Consider the following 26,394-nt stretch of genomic DNA (forward strand, 5'->3'; position numbering starts at 1 on the left):
CGCAGCAGAGTCAGACTAAGAAGCGGAGACGAAGTGCCAGTGATGCACCGTATGAGTGGAACAGACTGGTAGGACGGAGGATGCTCATGTAGAGCCGATGTACTGCTGGGCATTTATACTCGCACCCGATGGTCCGTGCGCGGGGTATGCAGCTTAGCCGTGCATCACGCCACGTCTCAGTATTTCTCCGACATGGCGTCGGATGTCCGTCTGCCAAGTCTCGCTGCCGTCGCTTGCAAACTTCTCTGGCACGACTACTACGCCGCAAATACTCGATGCCAGGCGAGTGTCCGATGGTTGGGGGGCAACGGCGATGTACCTTCTGATGCATCACGTACAAGCGCTTGAACAGGCGCTCTCCGGGCGTTTCATGCCGAGGAGAGTCTTGCACGACAGCAGCCTTCGTGAAGTTCCTGTCTGTGTGGTCTGCTGAATGCTGTCTTTCGCAGACCGTGTGTCCACTTGACTTTTGGCTTCCCTGTTGTGATGGTGTTCGGGTTCATGCATCAAGGTGAGTATCATCAGGTAATTGTCGCGAAAAGAGGGCATTCACGGCAGGGGCCCAGGTAGCAAAGATCGAACGGGGAAGGCAAACGGGCGCTTGCCGCTGCAGCGGTCGAGAGCCTCGTGTTTTGAGATCGATCTCAGCGATCCAACACCATTTATGGTTCTGCACCGAGCTATCCTCCGCATACTGCCTTATGCGTCTGCACACTCTTTCGCCCAAAGCCATGTATCGGAGAACATTGAACATAAGTACCAAGTGCGTCTTATTGAGCGCTCACTACCGTATTTGGTAAGCAGAAGAGTAACTCGAGAGGGATCCTCGAATGTCATCCAAGTCTGTGAGTACGAAGGGATAGAACAGTGCTCTTTGTGACGGAGCATTGACAGAACTCTGTCCATCCGAGGTTACAGGTCAATGCCCATTCAGCATTGACTGGTAGTCTCGGATGGACAGAGCCTGGATTCTCGTTGATCACGACTCCCGGGACATGCCCGACTCTGGAACTCTGATACGACGACCTGACTGCATCCCCGGAGCCTAATGTCAGCTAAGCGAGTGGAAGCACTTCCAGCGCTGTTGTGCACTAATTCTGGAAAGTGCCGGACATAGCCTGTAGCCGGTGGTGAGATGGCTGAGCTAGCTATTGCAAGACAGGACATCCACGACATATTTGTTTAATGGACAGTTGTGAAGGCTGACCATACTCACCTCCCAAAGTGTGATACCTAATTGAGCACTTACAGACAGAGACGTGAGATTAATGCCAAGAGATTGGCCTCGAAGCACCACTTGATGGTAGATCATCCCTGCCGGTTGCATCCCCGAATCAATATTCTGATAGATGCTGTGCTTTACGTGTGTACATGCATGCCACGTCTGCAGGATACAACCTTCATTATTCAGATTCCGCACTGCTGTCGTTACTCTACATCCACCTCCTCACTAGACACCGCCTGTCTCTGAGTCTCAGCAACTGACACCATCACTGAAGATGTCCCCAGCACTGTACAGTCTACTCAAACCAACATCACATTCCACGGAGCATCACCATTCACACAGACTCTCTTCCTCAATGTACATGGCAATTCTCATCCCTACAGTGGCCCACACTCACACATGACCGTCAGCCAGCCATGCAGTGAATGCCACGCAAACAGCTGATGTCCAGGGCCGCTCGATATACGGACATGTCCGTAGGTCACTGGTACGTTTATCACAGACATTGTCACAAACTCACTTGAAAGCTCATAGCGCGCGGGGATGGTGGTCCGCTTTGCAGCGACACCGAAGGCACATCAACGAATGACGAGACCATAGCCGTGACGTGGACAACCTCAGTTCAACACATCTGCTTCCCGTGAACGGCGCGTCGACACCCACGCGAACAGCCGGGTGCGCGCAAATACACCTTACGAGAGTTCGTGCAGTGCTCGATATGTAAGTCCTCACCGTCCACGGATGCCCAGCCTTGCTTTATAGCTGACTGGCCTGATTAGCAAAGACACTATAGATTCGCTTCGGGCGAGCAGGCCCAGAACGACGTAGTGAACATCACTACGCTCGCCGGCACAGGCGTTCTCTTCGCCGAGCGAGCCTGGGTTGGCCTCGGACCTCCGTTTCAGGCATACGACATCGCGCCCAGAGGGCCGTAGCGACAGCGGACGAACGTCCGCCGTCCACCTTCACACAACCCCCGTCCTGCGCGCTGGTCCGCTACCACGAACCCACCTACCTTTCGTGTCAGACGGATAAAGACACGACGTATCAGGTTCCGGCGGTGAACTGGCCCCGGAACGCTATGGCGCCGGATGACACGACGGGCCCTGCGATCGTACCTTGTCTCTCTACGAATGGCCGCAACACCCTTCGACTGCTGCCGGACGGGCGACGACACGCCATGTGGGCTTTCGGCGGGCTTGACTCCCCCGTCGATGCCACGCCGAGGTCGGTCGTGGCTTGCACCTGCGCATCGCCGTTAGCTTCCCCTCCGTGCTACCGACAAAGTCACCACGTATCGACTTCCGGCGAACTGGGGCGGGAGGTTGTCTTGCGTCGACGCGCCGTCAACTACTGCAAGCGAGTTACCTCGGCGAAAGGTGAGCACGAGAATGCCTCACATGCACTGGAATACAACTCACCCTACTCGTCGACCGCGTTGCTTCGCAGGTCCTCGGTATGCTCAAACGCCGCGCGCCCTGTTGTCAGACGGTCGACGCATGCGGGCGGGCCGCGCACAGAGCCGGATAGTGGGTGCGAAGCGTACGGATGCACCTACGCGGGACACCACAGAGTGAGTACCGTCGCCTTACACGACAGATGGAAAAGGACTCACCTCGATGGTACGGCACAGAGAGCGGCGCGGGCACCTTGTCTCTCTGCGAATCATTGCCCGTCCTCGGCCACGTATCGAGTTCCGGCGAGCAGAAACACGAGGGCGCGCTCGACGTTCATGTCAATGGCCAGGCAGACGCGACATCCAGCCGCACGTCCCCGCCGTCCGAGCAGTGCAACCCCACCGAAGGAATCACGACGTATCGATTTCCGGCGAACTGGGGAAGCGTGGCGTGCAGGCGCAGGGCGCGCGAGGATGCTCTGTGAGGTGAGTACTGCGATACTACATGTGCACTGGAGCGCGACTCACCTGGTATGTTACTCGTCTGCCGCGTTGCTCTCCCGTACGCTCGGTCTCCCCAATGGGCACACCCAGAATCCCGCGGCCGGTGCGTTGCGAACCGTTGCGGAGAGTAGCCCGTGGCTACCGACGCACGGAGCATGTCCCGTCGGAGGTAAGTACCGTCGTCATATATATTGAACGGGAGATGACTCACGTCGACGATGTTCACCCGCATGCGACGCAGGGATCGAGACCCGCGAGTGTCCCTGCGACCGCACGCCGTCTCCCTGCCAATGACCGCCGCGCCTCCGCCGGACAAGTGAAGACACGACGTATCGACGTCCGGTGAGCAGGCCCGCGAGGACGTGCTCGACTCGGATGCCGCCTGTGAATTGACGCATGGCTCGCGTTCGCGGATCGCCGTGCAACCGACGAAGTCACGACGGATCAAGTTCCGGCGAGCTGGACGCACGGCCCTGATGAGGTGGTACACGCCCAGCGGGCGAGGTTGTGGGGCTATCTCGACGAGGGTGAGTTCCGAATGTACACGACTTACTTCGACCCTACTCATCTGCCGCGTTCGTAAGTTGCAGATCTTCTGTACGCTCATCTTCCGGCGTCCGGAGTGTTGATTTCGGACGAGCGCGGCCTGGCAACTGCACGGACGCGTCCGGCGGTGGATGGAGCGTGTTGGTGTACAGCGAGTCAGAATCGGGCGTGGGACGAGGACCTGCGTCGCTGAGCAGCGCGGAGCGGAGCGGGGGTGAGTGGATTCGTCTTGCATGTACAATGAGAGACAGCTCACCTGGGTTGCGATGTTTGCTCGCAGGCGTCCGCGTCACGAGGGAGGAGTGTGCAGGCGAGCGAATTCCGAGCGATGGATCGTTGCACAGGGGTGCGGGCGAAGCGTTACGCGGGGAGAGGCGCGCCAAGCAGTCACGACGGATCGAGTTCCGGCGAGCTGGGCGTTCGTGCGGCTGATGGGCGTGGTGGGCGGGCACGACGCTGGCATTGGGCGCGGGGTGCTGAGGATGTCTCAACGAAGGTGAGCACCGCGATGTTGGATGGGTAGTGGAACACGACTTACGCGTTCCTTTGCACTCACCAACCCGTCTGATGGCGGGCGAGGACGGTTTGACCACGACAAGGGCACACCAACAGCGGCAGTCGACGCAGTGCGGTGCTGAGGGGCGCGGATGCTGTGGGTGCTCGCGTCGTGCACGTTGAACGGGAGATCACTCACCTGGGAGCCTCGATTGCTGTAGCCGTTCCGCGTCACCGGGGATCGCGCCGCCAGGAGCTGGCTGATCAAGACGCAATGGGCATGCGGGCGAGCGGCTCAAGGCTTGGGTACGCGCAGTGCAGGCGCGCGCGCCGAGGAGTGGACGCGCGGGTGAGTGCGGATTGTCGCCAGGGAGGAGCCTGACGCAGGTGGATGCGATGCCAATGCGAGTGTCCCTGCGGGGAGGCGGACGTATGTCAGTAGAGTCGATTTCTGCAGTTCTGGGTCGGGGACAAGGCACTTTTTTTCGTTCTCCAGCCAATCCGCGTGCGTGCATTGGCATACCCCGGCGCGCTCATTGGGCCAGCGCACGATCGGGAGGGACGCGAGACGCTGTCGCGGAGACGGCGCGAGCTGAGGAGAGACGCGTCTGTCCACGCTTGGCGCACGTCAGCACGGGCGCTCCACGCGTCCATTCCGGCTGTCCCGGAGCTCGCACGACCGTCCTCCGTTTCCCTGTTTCCACATGTTGAGCAGCGAGGAGAGACGCGACGGGGATGGCAGAGGCGTAGCGCGCGCGGGTGGATGGTGGTCAAGAGGTGAAGTTGGCGTCGGCAATTCCCGGCCGTCCCGTGCGCTCTTTCTGCTGGGCCCGTGCGCTCCAAGTTGAAGTCCCCCCGCTTAGAGTTTTAACTCAGATATATTCACGCCGGGGCGACGGCCGTGCTACCTACAGGCAAGAACACCGTCAGGGCAATACAACCCAGACGACAGGGCACGTTACGGCACGTCCAGCCCAACACAATCTCCAACATGATCTGCAACTCCTAGCGACGACGACGGTCGATGCGTGCAACGAGCGCAGACTCCCTCGCGAGTGTCGGAGAATGTCGGGTCAGACGTGTTTGTCGCTCAGAACCCGCTGGCACCATGCGGCGAGACGCGAGGATCGACATCAGTCCGGAACAGCAGATAGGTGGCCAGTTGGCACGTCAGACCAGATAGGAGGAAGCAGCGAAAGCGGTGACCGTCAAGGAGCACACATAAGAGGTGCGGCGTGATGCGACGGTCACCAGCGTAGACAAGGGCTGGTCGTCGGACTGCCAGTGGAGCAACAACGAGTGAGCGTACGTGCGGAGCACTGACATTAAAGAACACCATTCACTGAGGGTACAATTTGCTGTTAATTGACGAGAGTAGAGCCCGAATATATGTACACGTACTCCTGGCTACCGCTCAAGGGCTTGAAGTCGCATGCGTCTATGATGGCACGTCTGCGAGTAAGTTATTACTGAGTGCCGAATATGCCACGATCCTCTGCCAGTGCAAGGATGTGAACGCTGCGAGCTGAGCACGATCAGCCGAGCAGCACGTTCCACTAGATCGAAATGTAAGTAGGGATCCAGGACGAGCAGCTACACATCGGTGTAGAGGGTATTGACGGCGAGTGTCTCATGCAAGGTCTCATGTATATGAATGACTGTAGGGAGTTAATCAGGGGGAAATAATATAAACGAATCAACGCCGCCGACCTGTTGCTTACTATATACTGTGTGGCCGCTTGATCAGGAACCCAGTCTTGAGGTGCACTACGTCTGTGTGATGCGGGTCGGCTTCGCCAGCAGAGCGCATATGCTTCTCGTATGTTTGTAGACCTGTCGTATATATATAAACTGGGCAGCGATCCAGGAAGCTACGCTGTCCACTGCGCGGGTCAGCACGGTAGCCCGGGAGGTGGCAGGGACCTCCACAGTTCATTTCAACTTCATTGGAAATGCTTCAGTCATCGAATACGTCGTCGTTAGGCTAAGTGTCGATGTAACCGCCAGACATAGAGGCACAGACGAAAGCACGGCGGTTGTGGCCAGGAGGCTACGAGCCTCTGGCCGCCAGATGCGGACAAGTCACACCGTGACTTGTTACAGAGACGGCCGTGACAAGTAAGTGCATGCGTGTGATAATCATACTGAGTGGCAGCTACTTTAACTTTAACTACTACTTTCAAGTAAAGTACTTCCCTCCTCCTTCTCCTCCTCCTGCTACTACAGACGATCATGTCTGACCCCCTCGCAAACGGGCCGCCCGACTCGACATACAGCTCCGTCGTGGTCATATCTACCACCCCACCGCCGCACGACCCCCCGCCGCCATATCCGTCACAGGAGCGGCGCACACGAGCACCGCGCACAGGCCGCAGACGTCGTACGCTTGAACAAGCGTCCGAGAACGCTTCGCATGGCGCAGCCGAACACGACGCCTTCCGCCCACCATCCACCAGCAATTCGAGTCCGACGAGGCCGACGGCGATGCGACAGAGACCACCCCGCTCCTCGTGCCCTCGGGCTCCTCCCGCGCATACCAGCTCGCCTCCCGCCCGCTGTGATGGGTCGGCAGCGCACACTCTCGCTCACGAGCACCGTGCGCTCGACGACGTCCATGGCGCCCTCTCTCGCGCGGACCGTACTTTCCGCATTCAACCCTGAGCGCGACTGCGACGTGGACGCGGACTGCGACGACCAGCACGACTCTGGCGAATCCGGGGACGATAGCCCCCTCGAATCGCCCACGCTGCGGCATAGCGGTCCCCTCGACGATCAGCAGCGCGCCTTCGTCGCTGAACTCATCGGCCGGCGTGTCGACCGACGGCGGGATTCGTCGTGGTCCGCCCGATGGCGACGGTACTACAGGCCGCTGGGTAAACGCGCCTACTATGCTTCTCTCTTCCACCTACTCGTCCTCAACTTCCCTTACGCGCTCCTCGCGTGGGTGTATCTATTCGTCTTCACCGTGGTATGTACAATTCGTCTGCTCGTGTGCCCGACGCGTACTCACCGTCTTTAGGCGGGGACGACCACGCTTATGGCGCTGCCTTTGGGGGCCGTCCTCTGCTTCCTAGATCTTATCGGTGCTCGTACGCTTTCGCGGGGCGAGGTTCGTTCCCCCTTTTGTCATTTGACTACAGACTCATCTGATATGACGACACCCGCAGGTCGCGCTGCAGACCACCTTCCACGGGCCTCTCGCGTATTCCAAACCCAATCCCCCGCCACCAATATTCGTGCGCACGCGCCCGCCGACAGTCGCAGAGATGGAGCAAGGGCTTGGTCTCGTGCCCGAACAGTCGTTCTACCGCAACGCCTACGCGATGGTCCGTCCCCGCTTTGCTTCCTTTGTTGGAGCCTCTGCACTGTGCTGACTATCATCTGAATGGTCATTCTTGCAGTTCACGGATTCGACGTCCTACCAGGCCCTCTTCTACTTCCTCGTGATCAAACCAGGGATCACCCTTCTTATATCTCTCCTTCTTATCATCCTCGTCCCGCTCTCGTTCGTTCTCGTCCTGCCTGCGCCCGCGACATTGCGTCTCGCCCGTCGGCTTGGCATCTGGCAAGCCAACATCGGCGTAGAGGGCCTGTGCCTTGCCGTGCGGTAGGCGTGCAGGGCTGGTTGCGTTGAGGGTCGCCGCGACATCTCCAATGCTATCTTACTGTATCAATACTGTGCGTCTTAACTTCCCCCCCCATGGCTGTTATTGCTCACGTATGCGACAGTATTTTTACATAGCCTAGCCGGGGTAAATCCGCATTGTACATGGTCAACAACATGATGGTACACAACACGCGCAAGACTGTTGAAATCGACGGCCCAAGTCCCGGTAAGTAGAAGATGCGAGATGCCTCTGGCACACCTAGTAAGCGCTGCCCTGCGCTGGCAGCCCGTGCGGGAAGAATTGCTTGAAGAGATCCGGATAGTGCCGCTCCGCGACGTCTGGGTGGCTCCTAATGGCCGCATTTTCATTCGTTAGTCTGTGGGATGACACGGGTTCAAAGGGCTTACTTGACACGCCCGATGAGGTTGACTTGTCCGGTGGGGAACTGGCCGTATTCTCCGTAATTGACGGCTAGTTTGCACAGAGCCATTAGCAAGGCTATCCGGGCGAGTGCACACGACCGCTTACAATCTGTAGTACCAACCGCGCCGCGCTGTTCCTTCAAATTCAGGATCTCAGGGCTGACTGGGATGCCCAGTGAGTCTCGATGTGTCCGATGTGTGACAGGCGGTCTCGGATGGCTACGTACGCTCTAGCTTGACCTCCTTGATGGAGATGCGCTGGGCTATGTTTTGGAAGAAGGGGATTGAGTAGCGGGGAGTCGATCCTTTGGGCGGCGAGAGCACGCGGTGGGAGGTCGCCTGCGCGAGGCCCTGGGTGACCGTCTCGAGCGCTGTCAGTGCAGGTGAGCTGCCAACTGTCTCGGAGAAGATTTGTCTACTGACCCTTTCCGATGTTCACGACGAAGGTTCCTGGGATTGGCGGCGCGTCGATCCACTCGCCGGACAAGTTCTGTACCTGCAGCCCGGGGTGCGACGATGCTTGCAGCAGCTAACATCCCCTACATCTCAGCCGAGACCCGACTCGCATTACCAACAGGAACTGCGCACGAAAGTCAAGAATCCACCATCAAAGTGGGGCCCGACCCCTTGGTTCGAAGAGAGGTCATCTAGTGCCGGGTATTTCACGACCTTCGCGCGGTGCGGGGTCGGCCCGTCGAGCTCGTAGAAGCCCTTCATAATCGAGGACGGGAGCCCGAACGCCTCCGCGAGCAGGCCGATGAACTCGTAGCTCAGCTTCTCGACCTGCGCGAGGTACCGCAGGAAGGTTTCCTTGAAGCCCGGGAGCAGGTCCTCGTCTGGCCACTAGACCCCATCAAACGCATCAGTCTCCCTACCGCGGAGAATCAGACGAACGGAATGTCTGCACCTGCGATGGACCCCAGAGCCTGAGGTACTCCGGCTCGCCAGGCTTCCACCTCGCCTCGTACGGGGTCGCAAAGTCGTACTGCTCGCGTTGGTCCGTCTTCCCCTTCGTGATCTCCGCGCCGAGTTTAGAGTACCCGAGGAAGTGCTCTGAGTTCGCCATCCGGATCTTGTCCTTCGCGGCCTGGGGCAGGTCGAACAGGCGCGGCGCGTACTCGATGACGGCGTCGATGTCTGCGCGCGCGACGGGCGGGTTGGAGAGGTAGAGGAAGCCGACGTTGATGAGCGCGTGTCGGAGTTGCGCGAGGAACTCTTGTCTGCGCGCCGGATCCGCGGTCAGGGAGTAGTCGAGGATGGGGACGCTTGAGAAGTTGGAGGCCATCTCTGTGGCTGTGCGAGTCGGAGGTCGGTCGTGGTGGAGGATCGAACGGCACGAGGCTTTATACCGGGTGAGACTGGAGAAATACCATGACTGCGTTCACCGGAGTGCCGATGACGCGATCTGACCAAGAGCTGCATGCGGCCCGCCGAAAGAATACAGCCGGCGCTCACGATAGGGGTGAGTGGGAAGTGTACGAAACGCGAGATTGCGTCCAGTTGTGGTCGGCTGTGGCACCTCTGCGAATCCCCTGACTCGTTGTGAATGCCTAGGGACTTCTCATCGTCTAAATGCTCCGCTGCAGGGGGGTGTCCCATAGAACGCGTAGCGACCGCCAGCCCTCACATGATGCATTGATTAGTCGACGGTGGTAGCAAAATAATCGACACAATACAGGGTCTTACACATTGGCAACCGCAGGTGAGAACAGTTGAGAGTAGTGCTACGTCAGTCGGGTTGAGAAGCATGCGTGCGCACGCAACAGAACGCCAAAGGCGGTGAGTTCGCAATTTACACCATCATCACATTAACCTTGCAAACTGATCCTGACATACGTTCCGCCTAGTATACATACGTACAACCCAAACCTTGCTACAAGGACACACTTTACAAAGACTCCCGGGCTCGAGAGGAAGACGACTCAGCCCGACGTATCAATACGCCTTCCCCTGCATCGGAAGTCCCTGCGGGAAAAATTGTTTGAACAGCTCGGGATAGTGGCGCTGCGCAACATCGGGATGACTCCTGTGTGGGATGCCGTCAGCACCAGGACGCATCGTTGCAAACCAGATGTTGGCCACCCACTTGATACGGCCGATCAGGTTGACTTGGCCGGTAGGCAGTTGGCCATACTCGGCGTAATTGACGGCTAGATGACGAGACGGCTCGCTTGAGTCGATGCGGTCGGACGCTATCAAGACTTACAATCGGGAGTGCCGCCCTCGCCACGCTGTTCCTTCAGCTTGACAATTTCCTCGTTCACTGGGGTGATGGTCAGTCAGCTGCACTTCCACATGCAGAGCTATCTGAACGCACGTTGCAGGGTGATATCCTTGACCGAGATACGCAAGGATATGTTTTGGAAGAATGGGATAGAGTAGCGAGGAGTGGATCCCTTCGAAGGGGAGAGCACACGATGAGACGTTGCCCGGGCCAACCCCTGCGTAACAGTCTCGAGTGCTAACGACACTGAGTCAGCATCCATGTAGATGGTATACCGCAGGCTAACTCCCCACCTTTCCCAATGTTGACCACGAAGGTTCCAGGAATAGGCGGCGCATCAATCCATTCGCCTGAAAGATTCTGGACCTGGAGCCCCGCATGTGGAGACGCTTGAAGTAGCTGCAGGACGAGACGGATAAGCCTCCAGAAAACTGCGGCCAATGGTGAACGGACTTACGAATGTCAAAAATCCAGCGTCGAAGTGGGGCCCGACGCCTTGGTCCGAGGAGAGATTGTCCAAGGCAGGGTATTTGACCACCTTGGCCCAATGTTGAACTGGCATCTCTGTCTCGTAAAAGGCCTTCAGCGCGTCAAGCGGGAGTCCAAAAGCCTCTGCAAGCAAGTTGGTGAATTCGTAGCTAAGCATCTCTACCCCTGCGAGGTAGCGCAACATCGCCGCTTTGAAGCCCGGCAGCAGCTCGTCCTCAGGCCACTGTGTCATCCGTGAATGAAGGCTACGAACGAAACAATGGAGCTCAGCTTACCTGGGCCGGGCCCCAAAGCCTCATGTAATCAGGATCTCCAGGCTTCCAGACGTTCTCGCACTCAGTGCCGAAGTCGAACTGCTCGCGCTGGTCCGACTTGCCCTTAGTCAGTTCAGCACCGAGCCTGGAGTAGCCATAGAAATGCTCTGAGTTCGCCATGCGGATCTTGTCCTTCGCTTCCTGGGGGATGTCGAACAAGCGCGGCGTGTAGTCGATCACCGCGTCGATGTCCTCGCGGGGAACGGGGGAGTTCTGGAGGTAGAGAAAGCCGACGTTGATGAGGGCATGGCGAAGCTGGGCAATGAACTCCGCTCTGCGCTCGGGATCGACAGCCAAAGAGTAGTCGAGGACTGGGATGCTAGAGAAGTTAGACGCCATTGAAGACAAGACAAAGCTGTTCACGAGTTGAATCGCGACTGAGTGTCCTCTCCGTATCGCGCTCTGCTTTATACCTCAGCGGGCTGCCACTGCTCAGGAGTCAGTCGAAACACGATACGGGGCTCCCCTGGTCCAGATGACGCGCCGCTAGCCTGCGGCGGCCCCGGTAAATATGTTGTCCCGCTCGACGCCAGTGGCGAGTGCGCCGCGCTGTCTTGAAGAGGTCGAATGGGCACACGCCGACATTTATTGGTCTGTCATGGGGCTCGCCGATTACTAGCAGGCGCGGGAGAGAAATCGAGCGATTGGAAGGTGATGCGCTGCAATGCATGGATACGAGTGCTCGACCTGATCGTGATACACAGCTGACAGACGGGTGAAAGAAATACGTGAGATTCAAGAGACATATCGGACAACTCTGATGCCCTTTCTCCTTCGCCGCCTTTCGACGAGCAGGTAGCTGACTGTATGTACGGGTCAGCACACCCTGGACGTTATGCTGGTAAGACTTCACCCGTGCTCACCAACGAGTCTGTCCAAGGCCTCCGTCACCTCTGGCTCTGGCTTGATCTCGAAGTACGCATGCTTGGACATGCGGAAGATCCAGAAGTGTCTTCTATGAGGGTGGAATGTGACGACGGGCTTCTGTTCCGCATCGTCGGCACGAACGAGCTGGAGACATGAGGATCATCAGAGTGATGAAACGGAGGCTAGGAGTCATCCACACCTGAAGCTGTCCCTTGTGCACTTTCCAACGGAATTCGACACCGGCACCCGTTGCGATTGTTCCTCCGCTTAAATAATCCCAACGTACTTGAGTAAGTGGTTTTCGTCATGAAAGGGAACATACGGTTCGTCTTGGTCGAACTTCATGAAGTCAGACGCGGAAACCCATTCGCCCTTCTCCCCTCCAAAGCGGACCTTTGGTTCCTTGGTTCGTATCCCCTCGATCTCTGCAAGCGGCTCCAGCTCGCGTGTCTCAAAATCGTGTTTGATGATCTTCGTCAGATTCGGATGCCAGTAGCGCGTGACGACCTCGTAGTACATCTTGTTATCGTCCACGGACATCGTCGTATTGCGCAAGCTGTTCATGGTCACAAACATTTTGTGAGGGGGCTTTTGCTTCGGAGGGGGAGGCATTGCGGCTACGGAAATGGGCTAGATGTGAGGTTGGGAGAGGATGGATAGGCGTGTTATGGGCGACTGTACGAATTCTCAGCTTATATATATGGGAGCGTGTGACGCGATTGCTTGACCTGTCACTTTCCTCTAGCGAGTACAAAGTCTAGACTTTGCACGACAGCATCAGTAGAGGGGCTTTTCGCACAGACTGACCCACCCCCACCAGGCCAGTCCGCTCTGGCCAGCACGGCATTGGGCTGAAGATAAGGAATAGCCACGCTTTGGCAATTATTAGAGCTCGGAGACCGACCAGAACCGACGCAGTCGGGCCTGTGTTCGCATGTGCATGGGAAGCCACAGGACAGAGGGCGTCCATTAGAGTGCTCCGATGTCAATGCGTGGCAGGAAAATGTGGGAACTGCGCGCTCAAGGGCAGCAGCTACCTGATAGACATGCGGCGGATCTCTATGAGAGCGTCATGAACGTGAGAAATGATATGGAAAACGCACCACACATTCTCACTAGCCTTTCACCAGAATACAACGTGCGAAGACAACTTTGCAGGGAACGCGTCATGTAGTGTTGATATCTAGGCCCAGGCGCTCCAGTTCGGATTATAAGCACAAGGCAAGACTGCGTGTTGTTTGTCTGTGCCATTATGTACCAGACGCGAGTGCGAAGGCAGGCAGTGGTGAACCACACTCAGGTAGCAATCGGATCAACTGGACTCGTAGATTAGTTGTCGTTGCGATGCAACGGGAATTCTTACTCTTCTGGTCATGGCTGCCCCGTAGGGACCACAAAATCGTATCCTCGCGTACCCATTGACCCCGGCGATGGCTTTTGGCAACTCGTTTGGGTGGTGGAGCATGGTAGGAAGTTGTGGCTATAGCTAGCCGCGCGCGGGAGACTTGGGCGCTTGTCTGTTTCCTTTTCTGGATTTTCTACCAACCGCCGCCGTTAGTGGCGCGACGTCGGGTGAAAACCTCGATATCTCACTCGATAGCGACACTCTTGGCATCAAAAAAACGACACCGACAGGACTCGAACCTGTGCACTCAAAGAGTAACAGATATCTTCGCAGCCTTCATCATGATGCCTACATTCGAATCTGTCGCCGTAACCACTTGGCTACGGTGTCTATGGAATGATGTCTGCCTCAGTTCTTCACACCCATGAGGTCAGGAGTTAGGGTGTGTGAGCAAGCACAGCTCAGGACGAGTTGGAACCAACTCTCAAAATATGGTATCATACCTCAATGTTCATACAACCTTCCTTGTTCCTCGACCAGCTCCGAGTCGAGCCTGAGCAGACAACTCGCAAAGGGCCTCTGAATTTGTGGCCATGTCGCATGAATGTATGATGCCCATCACAGGTTACGAGGTCGTGCATGGGATGCACCGTGGATGCATTATCGTTGGTGATCGCATACATCAAAGTTCGCGGACGGGTGCGCCCTCAGTCCTGTGAACACGCGTCGGGCTCAATCGCCTTCCTATGAACCTGTTCGGGCCATGCAAGGTCAGATCCATGTCCACAACCAATCACGCGCATCATTTCCCCTTAACCACGCACCGCAGGCAAAGCACTCACAGCAAGTTTGGTACGCAGTCCACGTTGAAAGAGTTGATCGTAATGCCCGTGCTCCAGAGCAGTTCGTCGGGGTCGCGACCGCCTCCAAAGTCCGTCTCGCCATCCTCGCTCCTTCCTGTGTGTTCCACGCGATTGCTCAGTCCTTCGCCTACATGGTTCCGGATCGCTTTCGAGTACTACCCGTGCCTCCACGTCAGCAGGGAAGCGACGGCAATACGGAGCGGAGACAAAGGGCGACGCACCGTGTAGATGGTATGCACACTCTGTATGAAGTGAATTCTTCTCCCCGAATAGCTTGGGAGTAGAACCGCAACACGGCGTTCGGCAGCCCATCGGCCTGCTACCGGTAGCTGCACAGGACGAAGCTCAGTAACCACCACAGGTACCCTTAGCAGGGGATGTGGGAGACACCGAAAATGCGCTGGCAGATCATGCTTGCGTCTAGAGACCACTATTTTCTGGATGAGGTATTCGACGCCCTTGTCACTTGCATGATACCCGTTCACAGTGTGGTCAGTGTCTTCTATAAGCTCTTCACCTGCCTCTTGACACAAGTGGGTGACCTAGAGCCGAAGAGAGACTCTCTGATACAGCAGACAGATTGGGAGGTTCTGGATATAGTGGTAGCCTCCGATTCCAAGTGGCTACAGCTCACTACTTAGCAGGGTGTCAGTGGTTCAAGACGCAAGCTGCAGTGGAAGCGGTCTTCCACTGCCAGGTTGCTTTCGAGCTACACTATTTGCGTCTCACAAGTCGGGATACCATATGCGTCCGGTGGCGGAACGGGACGTCTGCCTGACCATCAGTGGAGTCGTTGGGATTGTAAACACCGTGACGGAGAATTAAAAAAGAAATTTATAAAAAAAACTCTCCGCTTCAATGTCTTTGGCTGTTTTGTCGTGCCTGTTTAATTAGCGCGAGCGAGTCCTCGGACAAGGCTTTGTCTGGGTGAACACATGCGTTAATGGTGGCCATCGAACAACGAGGGTGGTGATGAAGGGGTGAACAACGAATTCGACCAAGTATGACAAGGACGACATGGCGTGGGAAATGGGGACGATCAGAGCACGTGTGTACGGATCACCGAGCGGGCGCCCCGCTCTCTGAGGGGACGTACAAATCCTGCCACTGCCGCAGACGAGCCAGTCGCTGCGCCCATGGCCGCGTCCTGCCTCGCCTCCGTCTTCGCCTGCTGTCTCCGTCGCGGCCGCTCAGCCAGCCCGGTGAGTACTCGCTCCCACCGTTGGAGAGGTATGCTGCTCATCACGGAGGGGTTGTATGGCGACAGGGACGAGACGGCCCTGACGAACGCACGCACCTCATCCCACCGACGTCCGATGAGCCTTCCCCGTGAGTCGCCTCTGGAGGCATTGTATACGCGGTAACAGCACTCAGCCCTCAGCGCAGTGGCAGGGAACCGTATGTTGTCGACCAGCAGCAGCTCAACGCCCGTTTGGGCCCTATTGTCCGCGCCAAAGAAGGGTGCGTCCTCCGCATCTCCATGCTTGTCTGCAGACTCATCCCCGCATGTGCCTCGCGCGCACAACATTCCCACAGAAAGATGGTGAACGTGAACACGCCCCTCCCTTTCAACCTCCACAACCGACCGCTGCACGACCCCTCTGGCTCCGCGACGCGCTCACGCTCGGCCTCCGCGCACCTCGACCAGCCGACCAAACAGCGCCGTGTGTCATACTCGCCCCCGCGCGACTCGTCTGCCTCGCCGTCAATACCTACAAGCCATTCGACGTCGTCCCTCCAGCCCGGCGATGCATCCTACCTGCCGCCCGAGGCCGACCCCGAGTATGGCCGCCGCTCGGTGCTCAACGTCCGGCTTGTGCGCGGCGCGCCTGGCAACAGCATCTGGACCCGGCGAGGCCGCAGCGTGACGCGGGGCAGGTACAGCCGCTTCAGCGATGATGGTGGCGCTGCGAGGCAGAGTCGGCAGGAGCAGAAGGTGTGGGACAGGAACGGCCTCGCGAACGGCGACGCTTCCTTGGCAGCTGCAGGGGAAGCGTGTGTCCCTGAGCATGACAAGGAAGGAAATGGGGTCGTTCGTGAGGAAGAGCGAGCAGACGAGACGGCGGAGTCTACGCCCCACCCACCATTAGGTGGCTCGCCGGCCAGCGAGGATCCCGACGCAGAAGCAGCGGACGGGGCGGCGCCGGACTTCCGCATAGAGATCACAGACGTTGGGAAGATCTCACAGAGCTGGGGCGATTGACGGGTCACGCGTCGCATGCGATCGCTGGCTGCGACAGTGGGCGCGCAGTGACCTACAGCCTGCTTCCATGTCTCTCAAGCTGGGATTCGCGGTACGCATGCGAGCGCCCATGGGCGCCCACAACCGTTTGCTACCGCCGTCTTCTGTCCCTTCTCTGCTGAGAATTACGTCTCCATGTCCATCTGCCTCTGTGTGCCGCCTTGCTTACCGCCAGGCGGTACATAGCTGCGGATCATTTCCCTTATGACGACCTTCAGGATGTGCTCACGACGAGGGTGGTGCTCCAACGGACGCCCGCATATGACTGTTATTCCCTCCTCCCCGAGAACACTCCCTCCACCGTTGTACCCTCCTCATTGCGGTTGATTTTGCTTAGTCGAATACAGATGGATACTTGACAAATGTAGCCTAGCACACTATTCCACCTGCTCTTTGTCCGGTCGCGCTCGTTAAACCCACACATCCCACCTCAGTTCGTTATATATCTAGCGGATGTGACAATGAAGACATCCCCAGGTCCTTTATGGTGTGCACATGCCCTCTTTGTGGCTTGCTCTGACGAGCTGACATGGTGGGCCAACGCCGGCGGGAAGGTTCGTCAGCCACAGTTACACGCCACCCGAGTCCCCGGCGGTCCGAGTCGGTGCACACGAGCACTTTCCTTCCCGCACTTTGTCGCCCTTGTCGTTGTAACCTGTCGCGCCGGCCTATACTGACTGTCGGTATTCGGTCAGAGATGCGTGGCAAGATTCCATCTATTTTATACGCAGACTAGGATCCGGAGAAACAGACCAACGTATGGCTAGAACAGCAGAGCCACGATGCACAGTATATTTAACAGGGATACAGATAAATTTACCCCATGCTTTCACGACAGAGCATCCCTTCCCAAGCTAACAGTCTACACTATCTTCAAGTCCACATCAATGCACGCGAGGGTTCTTGCAGGTCAGAAGGTAAGTCCATGCACTCCATAGCTCGCGCTGTTCGACAGACTTCTGCAGCCTTGCCGCTCGATAGCCGTTGTAGGAGCCTTGGGCGACGAAACCATGTCCACAAAGGACGTGGACACGAACAACTTGAGGAAGCTCGTGTCGATGTCTTTCCCTGGCGGAACCTCTACCCGGATGGTCGAATCCTTCCCGATTTCCCGCGACCCGTAACCCACTTTGAGGCTATTGTGGGCACGAAGGGGAGGTGCCATGGACGAGGATTCGGGTAATGCCAGGCCTGGGCGTTTCGTGAGCTACAGCTCGTTGCACACGTCGGAGCACATGCTCACCTGAATACTGTAGTCATTGGGATCAAAATTGAATATATAGGGGAATAAGTCATAGTCTGAGTCGTTGACGATTTTCATGCCGTAGTGTGACTCAAAATCGGTGAGAACAGCCTCCTGCAGCACCGCCGGGCCATGGGCCTTGTACGCCTTCACCTGATGCTCGCCATGGAAAAGGTTCACCTCGTCCACCGGCACGTACCGCTTCACTCCGGCGCTCTCCTCGCGCAATCGGTACAGCTCGAGGTGGACCGTGGAGAATACGTTCAACGGGTTCGGCTGGCGGTACAGATGGAAGTTGAAGTGGAGCGCGGCCATAACAAGGTACTGGACGTGGGCTTTGTCCAGATCCACGGTGATCTGGCGGGCGAACTGGCGCATGAGGGGGTCGTATCGCTCCACGATCGTGTCATTCGTCGTCGTGCTAGGTATGAGGCTCAAGTCAGCCTGATCTGGAGAGTCCGCGGCAGGTATACGGTCCTTGAGTTGGGATGGGATCGCCTCCTGACCAAGCTCCGTGTGTTTCCCCTTGACACTGGGGTGGACGAAGACGTCCAGGGTGAGGTCCTCGTTGTTCCAGTCCTGGATCACCGCGCGAGCCCCGGTGGCGATGTCGAACGTCGCCCTACATAAATACACTCGCACTCGAGATCTTTGAGATCCGAGACGACGAGCGTGCCGAGGTTCCTGTCCGTTTCGTCGCGGGCCTGTACGGTGAACGTCGTGCGAGGTGCGATACCGTGGATCCGGCCGGCGTGCACGACGAACGAGCCGTTTCTTACGGTGATCCTGAACCCGTTCACGATCTTGATCGTGGTGTTCCACAGAAGCCTGTTCTTGTGCTTGCCGAGGCATTGTGGGTGCTGGAACACTGTCGCCGGCAGGAGTTCCTCGAAGAGGTAGGCATACGTGAGACCAGCAGTCATGCCTTCATGCTGGTCTAGGACCTCGAGGAGCGTGCTCGTGAAGAACCCTCGAATCGCTTTCGTCCTCTCGACGATCCGTTCCATGGCCTCCTCTTCCGCGCGACAGGCACTCATCAGCACGTGTGACTTCATGGCATCGTAGCGGAAGCTGGTGGGCACAACGTTCTTCGCTGCTCTGTTGCCTTCGTTACGACCTGGCCACCATTTGCGGGCGTCGGCGTCAGTGGTCGATGGGATCACGGGTTTCACGTCTCGGGGAGGGGTCAGATATCGTAATCCTCGCTCTTTCCGCGTGATGGTGCCCGAATGACAACAGTCGAAGATACTCGTCTGCACAATGTCAGCACTGGCATACAAGGGTGGTCAGAAGATATACGTACGATATTGTCCCCTTTCACGTGCGCCAGTTCGCGGAAGAGGCCGTTGAGCGTCGTGCTCGGGATGCCGTGTACCGTGGTGAAGTTCAAGTCTTGAGGGCAAATACACTCGACGATGTCGCCGTCCAACCCCCAGTCTTCAGAGGCATACTCCCGCGTGCCATGACCAGCGAAGAAGAAGATGATACCATCTCCCTTGTTGATCGCATCATTCTCGATGAGGTGCCTCCTGAATGTCGAAAGTATGGACTCGCGCGAGGCGTCTCTATTCAAGAGAGTGACCAATTGCGACGCCGGAACGTGTAGCTTGTTTTGAGGAACTCCGCCATTGCTTGGCCGTCGGCTACGCACCCCTGCAAGGGAGCAGTGGGGTAGTCGTTGATCGCGATGACCAGCGCCCATATACCAGATTCGGCGCCCCTTTCACTCATGTCAGACCACATCGAGCCAGTGGTGTGAATGCAGAACTCACGTTGTTTCAAGTTTAACGAGCGCCTGCGCTCTATGGGAGGCGGTATGAAGTGAGTCTGGATTGTGCAGTCAGAGACAGGGCATAACACGCACGTTTCTGCCTCTTCCTCTGGCGACGGGGTATTCGCGCCAGATTCCGAAGACGATGCACCCGAGTTCACTCTCGCGACGACTGGCGGGGCCAGTAATGCACCATTGCTTGAGGGAGGCGGAGACGACTCATTCGCCTTGCCCCCAACAGTGCTGGATGTTGCCATCGTCGGAGCCTCAGTCTCCATAATGTCATAACCGTATTCAGCATACTCGATCGATCGAAGAGGTAGCGAGAAGATACATACCTCTCCTCGATCATCTTGCTTGGCCGCTTTCGATTTGACCTTCGAGTCACCCTTCTTCCTGATAATCTTGAGTAGAGACTTCATAGCTGTTCGCTGTGCAGCTCAGGAATCAAGCTCCCGAGATGCTATATAGCGTCGCGGATCCGGACTTAAGGCGCAAAGCTGTGCATAGCTCCATTGATCGACTCAGGGAAGACCTAAGGCACGACGTGAACGGCTTCGTATGATGATCCCGTACGGCTCAGAGCTACCCTTATATGGCAATCACGTCGGGTATTACCTGTGAAACCATCTGTTGTGTGGTCGAAAGGCTGTAGCCGCGGGCCCACCGTACTGCGGGCAGTGTTGAAATTGCCTGGCTTGCGTGTGGCTCGTACGGCGTGGTCTTCGCCACTGTGGTGCGCAATGCACCGGCATGAGAAATGGGAACCGCAACGCCGCCTGGACCGCGGCACTTGACTTGCAGGGGACTCAGAGCCGCGGACTGGGTCACAATCGTCATTGACCGTGCCATTCATCGATATCATGGGACGGTGAGGGAGGGCTGTCGATTCATGTTGAATCATTGCGATACGACAAACCAAATACATGTCTGCGTAGACTCACGTTTGTCGGAAGATTTCTTGCAAGAAGCTACGGCTACGGTTTTCGACTTGCCCATTCATCTGTATATCGGACGCAAAAATGCATTGAGATGTCGGCAGTGAAAAGTCCCAACTAGACGATTGCTAGTAGGATGCAGATACGATGAACCACTGATGGGCGAATCCTCCGAGTCCATCTGCGACCTCAGATGTGAGCACCTGCGGACACCGCGAGATCGACGTGATACAGCACTTACATTGTTTACATATCTGGGGCGAAGCCCGTCGCAGGTTGCCACGAGACAGTGACGGTACCTCACGAGTTGGTGGTTGGGCAGCATGCACTGGCAGAGGGCGGGAATTACCGCATTGGGACCATCGGTAGTTGCCGGCCGTCCCGCATCGAGCGCTTGTGATACCTCCAAGCGCTCACTGTACCTTGCCCTCAACCTCTCACTGTCCTGATACTATCTCAGTAAGTTCTACGGGCCTCGGCCGCGCGACGTACGCGCCACCCTTGCTGCCGGGCTCGCCAAACATCAGTTCCCCACAGTTCATCAAACTCAGCTCATAGTTCACAACATGTTCGAGCCTGTGAGAGGCGGCACGCGGGGAGGCCAAGCCGAGTTCAAGTGGACCGACGTTTCAGCAGACAAGGACAGAGAGGTGCGTGCTTGTCCCACCTAATCCCGGAAGGTCCCTTTGCATCACACCATCCTGACTGCTCCCGTCACAGAACTACTTGGGCCACAGTATCAACGCACCGACAGGGCGGTGGCAGAAGAACAAGGATATCCACTGGTACAACCGCGAAGCTAGACAGACTAGTGCTGAACGGGAAGAGGAGATAAGGAAGATCAAGGAAACGGAGGCGGAAGCTCTCGCTGCAGCACTGTGCGTCTCATCCGCTTTTTGTCCTTGTTCTCCACTTCATTCTTATACCGCGTATCCAGGGGCTTCGCAGCAGGCCCCAAAGCAGCCAATCCAGCGGCCCGGGCACAGGTGCGAATGCGATCGGCGTCGCACCCAAGGCCGAGGACGTAGCATCACCCTCGCTGTCGCGGGAAGCGGATAAAGAAGAGAAACGACGGCGCAAAGAGGAGCGCAGGCGCGAGAAGGAAGAGAAACGCGCACTGAAGGAGAAGAAACGTGCCGAGCGACACGCACAGCGACATGCGCACTCGCGTACGCGCACTCCCGACGAGGACGATGAGGATTACCGGAGCAGGCATCGGCATCGCTCGAGGTCGCGCTCGCCGTACCGGAGCGTCAGAGATGAGGGACGGGGGAAGGACAGCGGGAGGTATGGGAGGCAATCGAGGAGCCGGTCGAGGACGCCGCCTGCGCGGAGGCCTGCGGCGGACTATGGCGAGCAGGAGCGCGAACGCGAGAGGGAGCGGGACAGGCGGCGGTGGGAGGACAACGCACGAAGGGACCGGCCGGGCGCGTCGCGGGGACGGGGCTGAAGGTGAAATGTGCTTTGCTATGCTGCTTCGTCTTTGGAAAACGGTGTTCTACCTAGGCTTGGGTGCGTGGTGCGATGTTCTGGTACTTCATGCTGTAAGATGCGCCCGCATGGATAATCTATTAGTGACAGATTCTACTCGGCCTCCTCCTTCGGAAGCCACGTACTGCTCCTAACTCCTGGTCTGGACTTTATGCTAACCGGCGATCGGTGTATTGGCTACGTCTCCCCATCTGGCCTGTGCTGCGTGGCGCCGGACGCTCTAACTTCTCGATCTCAAGGCACCCGTCGCTTCTCAGATCCTTGCAGGTACGAAATGGACTGAATTACGAGTCTTTCCAATCTGGGAACCGCAGCGGACAGCATCTCGGCTGTATGCGCGCCGTCCTATGCAATGCGCTTCCCTCCTGATGCGGAAGAACCACAAAAAGTACCCAAACTTGAATCCTTCTTAACGCGATTCCCTCATCCACCGCGCGCCGTTGCGTTTACGTATGCGCGCTGTCTTCCACTTCTATTGTTGAATTCGGACTGGAGGCTTGACATGGGGCGAGTGGAAAGTGCGCACCCCACGAACGGTACCGGTACGTTACCGGTGCGTCCTTCGTGAAGTCGAAGCTTTCTGCTAGCTTCGTTCTCTGCTGCTTCTCTTTCGGGAGGGCACAATGCGCGCAGTGTGTTCGTGCTCTGTGTCTGGCCCGCTCTCCGTTTTTGCGCATCCTTGTTAAACAGGTCAACCATTTCACGGCATCGACGCACAACCTGGTACTACACCGTTCGCCAGCAGCGCGCCGGACTGGCTACGTACCAGTTCCGCGCTCGGTCTTCGTTGCATACCATAAAAGGACGGCAAACGCTTTCCGAGTTTACGAAGTGCCGCCACCGTCAGTGTAGGTATCGCATGTTTCCCGGGGCACCGCGTTCGCTGAGCGGCCCAGGATCGGTCGGGGAGGCTTCGCGGAGGCATCTCGCAGCGCCGATCTCGGGCAGAATCCAGACCACTGCGTCCAGAGTGCGTCCATCTTGATGGGAGCAAGGGATCAGGAAGTTCGAACTTTCGATATTGCAGCTTGTCAGCGCGAGAGGGCGATGACCGGTCTCGCATGAATGACATCGATGACGATTCGGACGACGTCTGACTGAGCTGGACGCAGTGGGCCGCGTATAGGTGGGGGTGCTTATGAATGCGCCGTACACTTCGGAGGCGCAGTAGGCGCGACGTTCAGTACTTGGTACCAGCACCCAGTCTTTGTCAATTGAGTAGTGAAATGTGTCATTGAGACGACTCGGAGCCGCGCACGAAGAGAAGGGATGGCCACAGTGGTCGCGAGGCGGGGCGACAAGCTAAAGAAAAAGTCCGCACTGTAGGTAAGTCGAGAGTAACTTCGCAACCGAGGCGTCGCGTAGCAAGTCTCGTGGCGACACTCAAAGATCCATGCACATGTGCAGGTCGGTGACCTTGAATCTGCTAAAATATTGTTGCATATTGCAGTGCGCCGATCAGATGAGTCCTCGCTCGGAGCCGCTCTCAGGGGGGATTTGGGGAGGGTAGGAAAAGGGATCGTCCCAGTGGCCCGGTAGCCATATTGCAGGATTGTAAGTACTGGTACCTGTAGGCGGTGTTAGTGACGAGTCCGAACGGATCATGTACGCTGCCAGTGCGGCGTCGGTACCGAATCTCACAGTAGACATCGTCAATCGGCATGACGAGATGGCTGTTTCAATTTGATTGGCACTGTAACAGCGCGGGCGTGCTCGATTTGGTACATACGTTCGTGGAACGCGTCTCGTATGTACACTGACTTCCGTGCAGTACGCGTCTTACGGATCCGGTGCTTCACGGACTGTGACGATGGTACAGAGTCTGATTACACCGGTCTCGGTGGTATGTCCGAAGCCCAAGATAGCCTACAGATGCGGCTAATCGCAGACCTACCGGTGTTCAACGTCGACGCCCTGAGCGACCCGCAGACGTCTCAAGTACGTCAGTGTGAGCGTGGCAGGAACGTCCCCAGCAACGCGCGCGGCGCAGCACGAGGGCGTAGACACGGAACGGGCACGCTGCACGCCGCTGGCACGCCGGCTGGTGACCAACTCTGGTGACAGTCGCGTCGCAGGCATGCTCAGGGTTGGCTGCATGGCGACCGAGCCCTGCGTATGACGCCCACAAAGCGTAACAAGCAGCAATGAATCGGGCGGCTGGCGAAGCGACGACAAGATGCATTCAAGGCGCGCGGCGAGGCAGGCTGAGACGACCCTGCGTGTGGAGTGGTTGAGACGGGGCGGTATTTGCGACGGTGCTGCATGGTCGTTTCAGTTGGCGGAGACGCCGTCGCGTCGCCAAGGCGTGCACTCAGGGATCATCAGGCTCATGGGTCGAGGCGCGGCGCGGCAGCGAGCTTGAGGCCTTGAGGGCGGGCGGGACGATGGCGGACGGGCGACGAAGAGGCGGGCGACGGCTTGTAGGACGCGGGCGACGACGTGCGGGGACAGGCCATGGGAGGCAACCAAGAGGCAACGCCCGAGTGGGTGCCGGCGAAGCGCATCGCTGGATCTGCGATGGGTGAGATGAGCGCCGAGCGGGCGGCGGACGCGATTGGCCGAAAATGGATTGGCGTTGCCGGGTGGCTGGGCGGGTGTGTTGGGCGGGCGGGCGCTTGGGCCAGGATCGACTCGGACTCGGAGCTGGAATATAAGTGCGCGTGCGGGCGGTGGCACACCACTGCTCCCCTTCCTCTTCGCGCCCCCGCCGCCCCGCCACTCGGCAGGCCTTTGTCCAGCGTTCTTTGTGCCCGGCGAGCCCCGCTACACTCTTTTAATCGCCCCTCCCTCGCGCCCTCCTCCTTCCCCTGCTCCCCCAAGAGTACCCCTCGCTCTCTGCTTCCCTCGTGCTCGCCTGTATTTCTTTGGCCCTTCTGCCCTACCTCCCTGCACCATGACCTCCTGCGGCCTCCCCTTCTTCCTCGAGGACCAGACCGGCGAGCTCACCGGCACCGAGTTCGTCGACCTCTACAACCGCATGCGCCTCAGCCTCCGCTGCACCCTCCGCGACGTGTCCCACACCGCGTACATGATCTACGACCTCTCCTCTCGCCCGAACGCCTTCAGCTCGCCACTCGCGTGCCTGGACTTCGGTGCGAATAATGCGCTGGGCACCGTCAAGATTAAGAATGGGGGGAACGTGAACATGGGCCAGTACCTGGTCAAGGTTGGGTGCGTGCTTTGTCTCTGGCACTGTCGGCAGCCACGTCTTACGCGTGCTATCACCGTAGCAGCTCCAAGAGCAGGAAGTTCCGCGCGTCTGACGGGCAGGAGTACCGCTGGACACACCAAACCAAAGGCGACGAGGAGTGGACCGTGAGTACCTGTCTTCATGTAGCTAGCCCTTCTTGACGCGCGCGCGTCCGCATCCATCCCATGGTTTAGTGCACCAACGCCAGCGACTACCACGTCGCGTCGTACTGCCTCAAGTCGCCCGACGAACCCAAGTTCGCCGGCTCCTCAGGCTGCGTCCTCACTGTCGAGGAATCCTACTCGAATATCGTCGGCGGTACGTCCCCGCCCTCAACCTCCGCTCCGACATGTCGGGAATCTCTGCGACAGGGCGCCTGCTGACGCGCCCCGTTACCGTTTACCAGAGCTCCTCGCCTCCTTGATCATCATGCGACACATCGCGAAGCACAATGTCTGACCCGCCCGGCTGCCCACCGCCGGCGGTGCTGCGCACCCACGGGCCCCCTCACCCCACTGCTGCCATCAACATCTTGGCCAACCTGCTCTCGTATAGCAGGGCCGTAATGTACCTGCTGGCCCCGCCGCCCGCGCTGAGAACACCAACCTATACAGCCCTACCCTAGCCCCGCCTAATTCCCATCTAATCATGCTGTCATGCTAATCCTTGCATATATACGTACGTGTGTCCATGTTCTGTCTGTCTGCCTGCATTGTCCCCCGCTGTATATACTTAATGTCCCATAAAGAGTGCGCGTCCCCCGCGCGTAATGTTGCCCTGTACGTACCTAGATCGTCAATGTATGCATAGCTGTCATACTTTCACTGTACAGTCTGGTTTGTTCGTCGAGACCCACACTGCGAAACGCGCATGTAAGTTGGACCGCGTTTGCTTACTGTGTACCTTTCGCCGGCTACTCAGGTAGGTGGCTTAGTGTTCATGGTCTGCCAAGGCGGCGCATCACCACATCAAAATCTAGCGTATCGTGCTTGCCTTCCTTCGTCCATAAATCGCCGAGCGCTGCACAGCGATCTTGCGCACAGGCTGCCTCGGAGCCGTGAGCAGAGTCCGCAGAGCACACTGCACGGGGAGGTCTCATGCGCCCTACTGAATATTATCGGTGCTCAATGCTCTGCTGCGTCTGTGGCCTTCGCGCACCTCGCAATTGCGGAGTCCGACGCCGACGACCAGTGCACCTATTAGCCTGAGCTGTCAGCGAGC

General features: G+C 57.8%; 9 protein-coding genes and 1 non-coding gene across 10 annotated transcripts; 4 read left to right on the top strand and 6 right to left on the bottom strand.

Moving 5' to 3' along the window:
* Nucleotides 1-2,885: 2,885 nt before the first annotated feature.
* B0H18DRAFT_26989 (uncharacterized protein) lies at nucleotides 2,886-3,832 on the bottom strand. The gene is made up of 3 exons (XM_048037350.1): nucleotides 3,337-3,832; nucleotides 3,150-3,263; nucleotides 2,886-3,057 (listed from the first exon to the last, which is right to left on the bottom strand). Exons 1-3 carry the CDS (start codon nucleotides 3,730-3,732, stop codon nucleotides 2,956-2,958), a joined length of 612 nt encoding a protein of 203 aa, XP_047897331.1. The 5' UTR covers nucleotides 3,733-3,832; the 3' UTR covers nucleotides 2,886-2,955.
* A 2,487-nt stretch (nucleotides 3,833-6,319) lies between these two features.
* Nucleotides 6,320-7,964, top strand: B0H18DRAFT_985868 (uncharacterized protein). Its single transcript, XM_048044759.1, has 6 exons — nucleotides 6,320-6,630; nucleotides 6,707-7,134; nucleotides 7,186-7,275; nucleotides 7,334-7,492; nucleotides 7,568-7,844; nucleotides 7,896-7,964. Exons 1-5 carry the CDS (start codon nucleotides 6,399-6,401, stop codon nucleotides 7,775-7,777), a joined length of 1,119 nt encoding a protein of 372 aa, XP_047897332.1. The 5' UTR covers nucleotides 6,320-6,398; the 3' UTR covers nucleotides 7,778-7,844; nucleotides 7,896-7,964.
* Nucleotides 7,965-9,586, bottom strand: B0H18DRAFT_985875 (uncharacterized protein). Its single transcript, XM_048044760.1, has 7 exons — nucleotides 9,104-9,586; nucleotides 8,785-9,039; nucleotides 8,620-8,725; nucleotides 8,424-8,567; nucleotides 8,303-8,359; nucleotides 8,182-8,245; nucleotides 7,965-8,123 (listed from the first exon to the last, which is right to left on the bottom strand). The coding sequence occupies exons 1-7, from the start codon at nucleotides 9,479-9,481 to the stop codon at nucleotides 8,033-8,035; spliced, it is 1,095 nt and encodes a 364-aa protein (XP_047897333.1). The 5' UTR covers nucleotides 9,482-9,586; the 3' UTR covers nucleotides 7,965-8,032.
* A 545-nt stretch (nucleotides 9,587-10,131) lies between these two features.
* On the bottom strand, nucleotides 10,132-11,562 carry B0H18DRAFT_1083252 (uncharacterized protein; the record flags this gene model as incomplete). Its single annotated transcript, XM_048031638.1, has 7 exons — nucleotides 10,132-10,222; nucleotides 10,283-10,346; nucleotides 10,403-10,459; nucleotides 10,514-10,657; nucleotides 10,714-10,819; nucleotides 10,878-11,132; nucleotides 11,185-11,562. 7 exons carry the CDS (start codon nucleotides 11,560-11,562, stop codon nucleotides 10,132-10,134), a joined length of 1,095 nt encoding a protein of 364 aa, XP_047897334.1.
* A 301-nt stretch (nucleotides 11,563-11,863) lies between these two features.
* Nucleotides 11,864-12,932, bottom strand: B0H18DRAFT_27080 (uncharacterized protein). The gene is made up of 5 exons (XM_048037354.1): nucleotides 12,819-12,932; nucleotides 12,413-12,765; nucleotides 12,290-12,356; nucleotides 12,087-12,234; nucleotides 11,864-12,026 (listed from the first exon to the last, which is right to left on the bottom strand). Exons 2-5 carry the CDS (start codon nucleotides 12,700-12,702, stop codon nucleotides 11,959-11,961), a joined length of 573 nt encoding a protein of 190 aa, XP_047897335.1. The 5' UTR covers nucleotides 12,703-12,765; nucleotides 12,819-12,932; the 3' UTR covers nucleotides 11,864-11,958.
* Nucleotides 12,933-13,713: 781 nt separating this feature from the next.
* On the bottom strand, nucleotides 13,714-13,825 carry B0H18DRAFT_t51. The gene has a single exon. It is a non-coding gene; the product is annotated as a tRNA-Ser (tRNA).
* A 1,609-nt stretch (nucleotides 13,826-15,434) lies between these two features.
* B0H18DRAFT_1083254 (uncharacterized protein) lies at nucleotides 15,435-16,501 on the top strand (the record flags this gene model as incomplete). The annotated part of the gene is made up of 4 exons (XM_048031639.1): nucleotides 15,435-15,500; nucleotides 15,566-15,627; nucleotides 15,691-15,759; nucleotides 15,793-16,501. The coding sequence occupies 4 exons, from the start codon at nucleotides 15,435-15,437 to the stop codon at nucleotides 16,499-16,501; spliced, it is 906 nt and encodes a 301-aa protein (XP_047897336.1).
* Nucleotides 16,502-17,450: 949 nt separating this feature from the next.
* On the bottom strand, nucleotides 17,451-19,976 carry B0H18DRAFT_952237 (uncharacterized protein; the record flags this gene model as incomplete). Its single annotated transcript, XM_048042085.1, has 8 exons — nucleotides 17,451-17,747; nucleotides 17,784-18,405; nucleotides 18,426-19,036; nucleotides 19,087-19,348; nucleotides 19,435-19,503; nucleotides 19,556-19,585; nucleotides 19,648-19,826; nucleotides 19,893-19,976. 8 exons carry the CDS (start codon nucleotides 19,974-19,976, stop codon nucleotides 17,451-17,453), a joined length of 2,154 nt encoding a protein of 717 aa, XP_047897337.1.
* A 1,082-nt stretch (nucleotides 19,977-21,058) lies between these two features.
* On the top strand, nucleotides 21,059-21,377 carry B0H18DRAFT_825046 (kinase phosphorylation domain-containing protein; the record flags this gene model as incomplete). Its single annotated transcript, XM_048039342.1, has 2 exons — nucleotides 21,059-21,142; nucleotides 21,213-21,377. Coding segments are annotated over 2 exons (249 nt in total), but the record flags the coding sequence as incomplete, so codon positions are not given.
* A 3,499-nt stretch (nucleotides 21,378-24,876) lies between these two features.
* Nucleotides 24,877-25,632, top strand: B0H18DRAFT_871196 (uncharacterized protein; the record flags this gene model as incomplete). The annotated part of the gene is made up of 4 exons (XM_048040147.1): nucleotides 24,877-25,154; nucleotides 25,214-25,298; nucleotides 25,368-25,491; nucleotides 25,580-25,632. 4 exons carry the CDS (start codon nucleotides 24,877-24,879, stop codon nucleotides 25,630-25,632), a joined length of 540 nt encoding a protein of 179 aa, XP_047897339.1.
* Between the last annotated feature and the right edge of the window lie 762 nt (nucleotides 25,633-26,394).

The sequence above is a fragment of the Fomitopsis serialis genome (genome assembly GCF_022376445.1).
Source record: "Fomitopsis serialis strain Sig1Antser10 chromosome Unknown B0H18scaffold_10, whole genome shotgun sequence".
NCBI classification, from domain to species: domain Eukaryota; kingdom Fungi; phylum Basidiomycota; class Agaricomycetes; order Polyporales; family Fomitopsidaceae; genus Fomitopsis; species Fomitopsis serialis.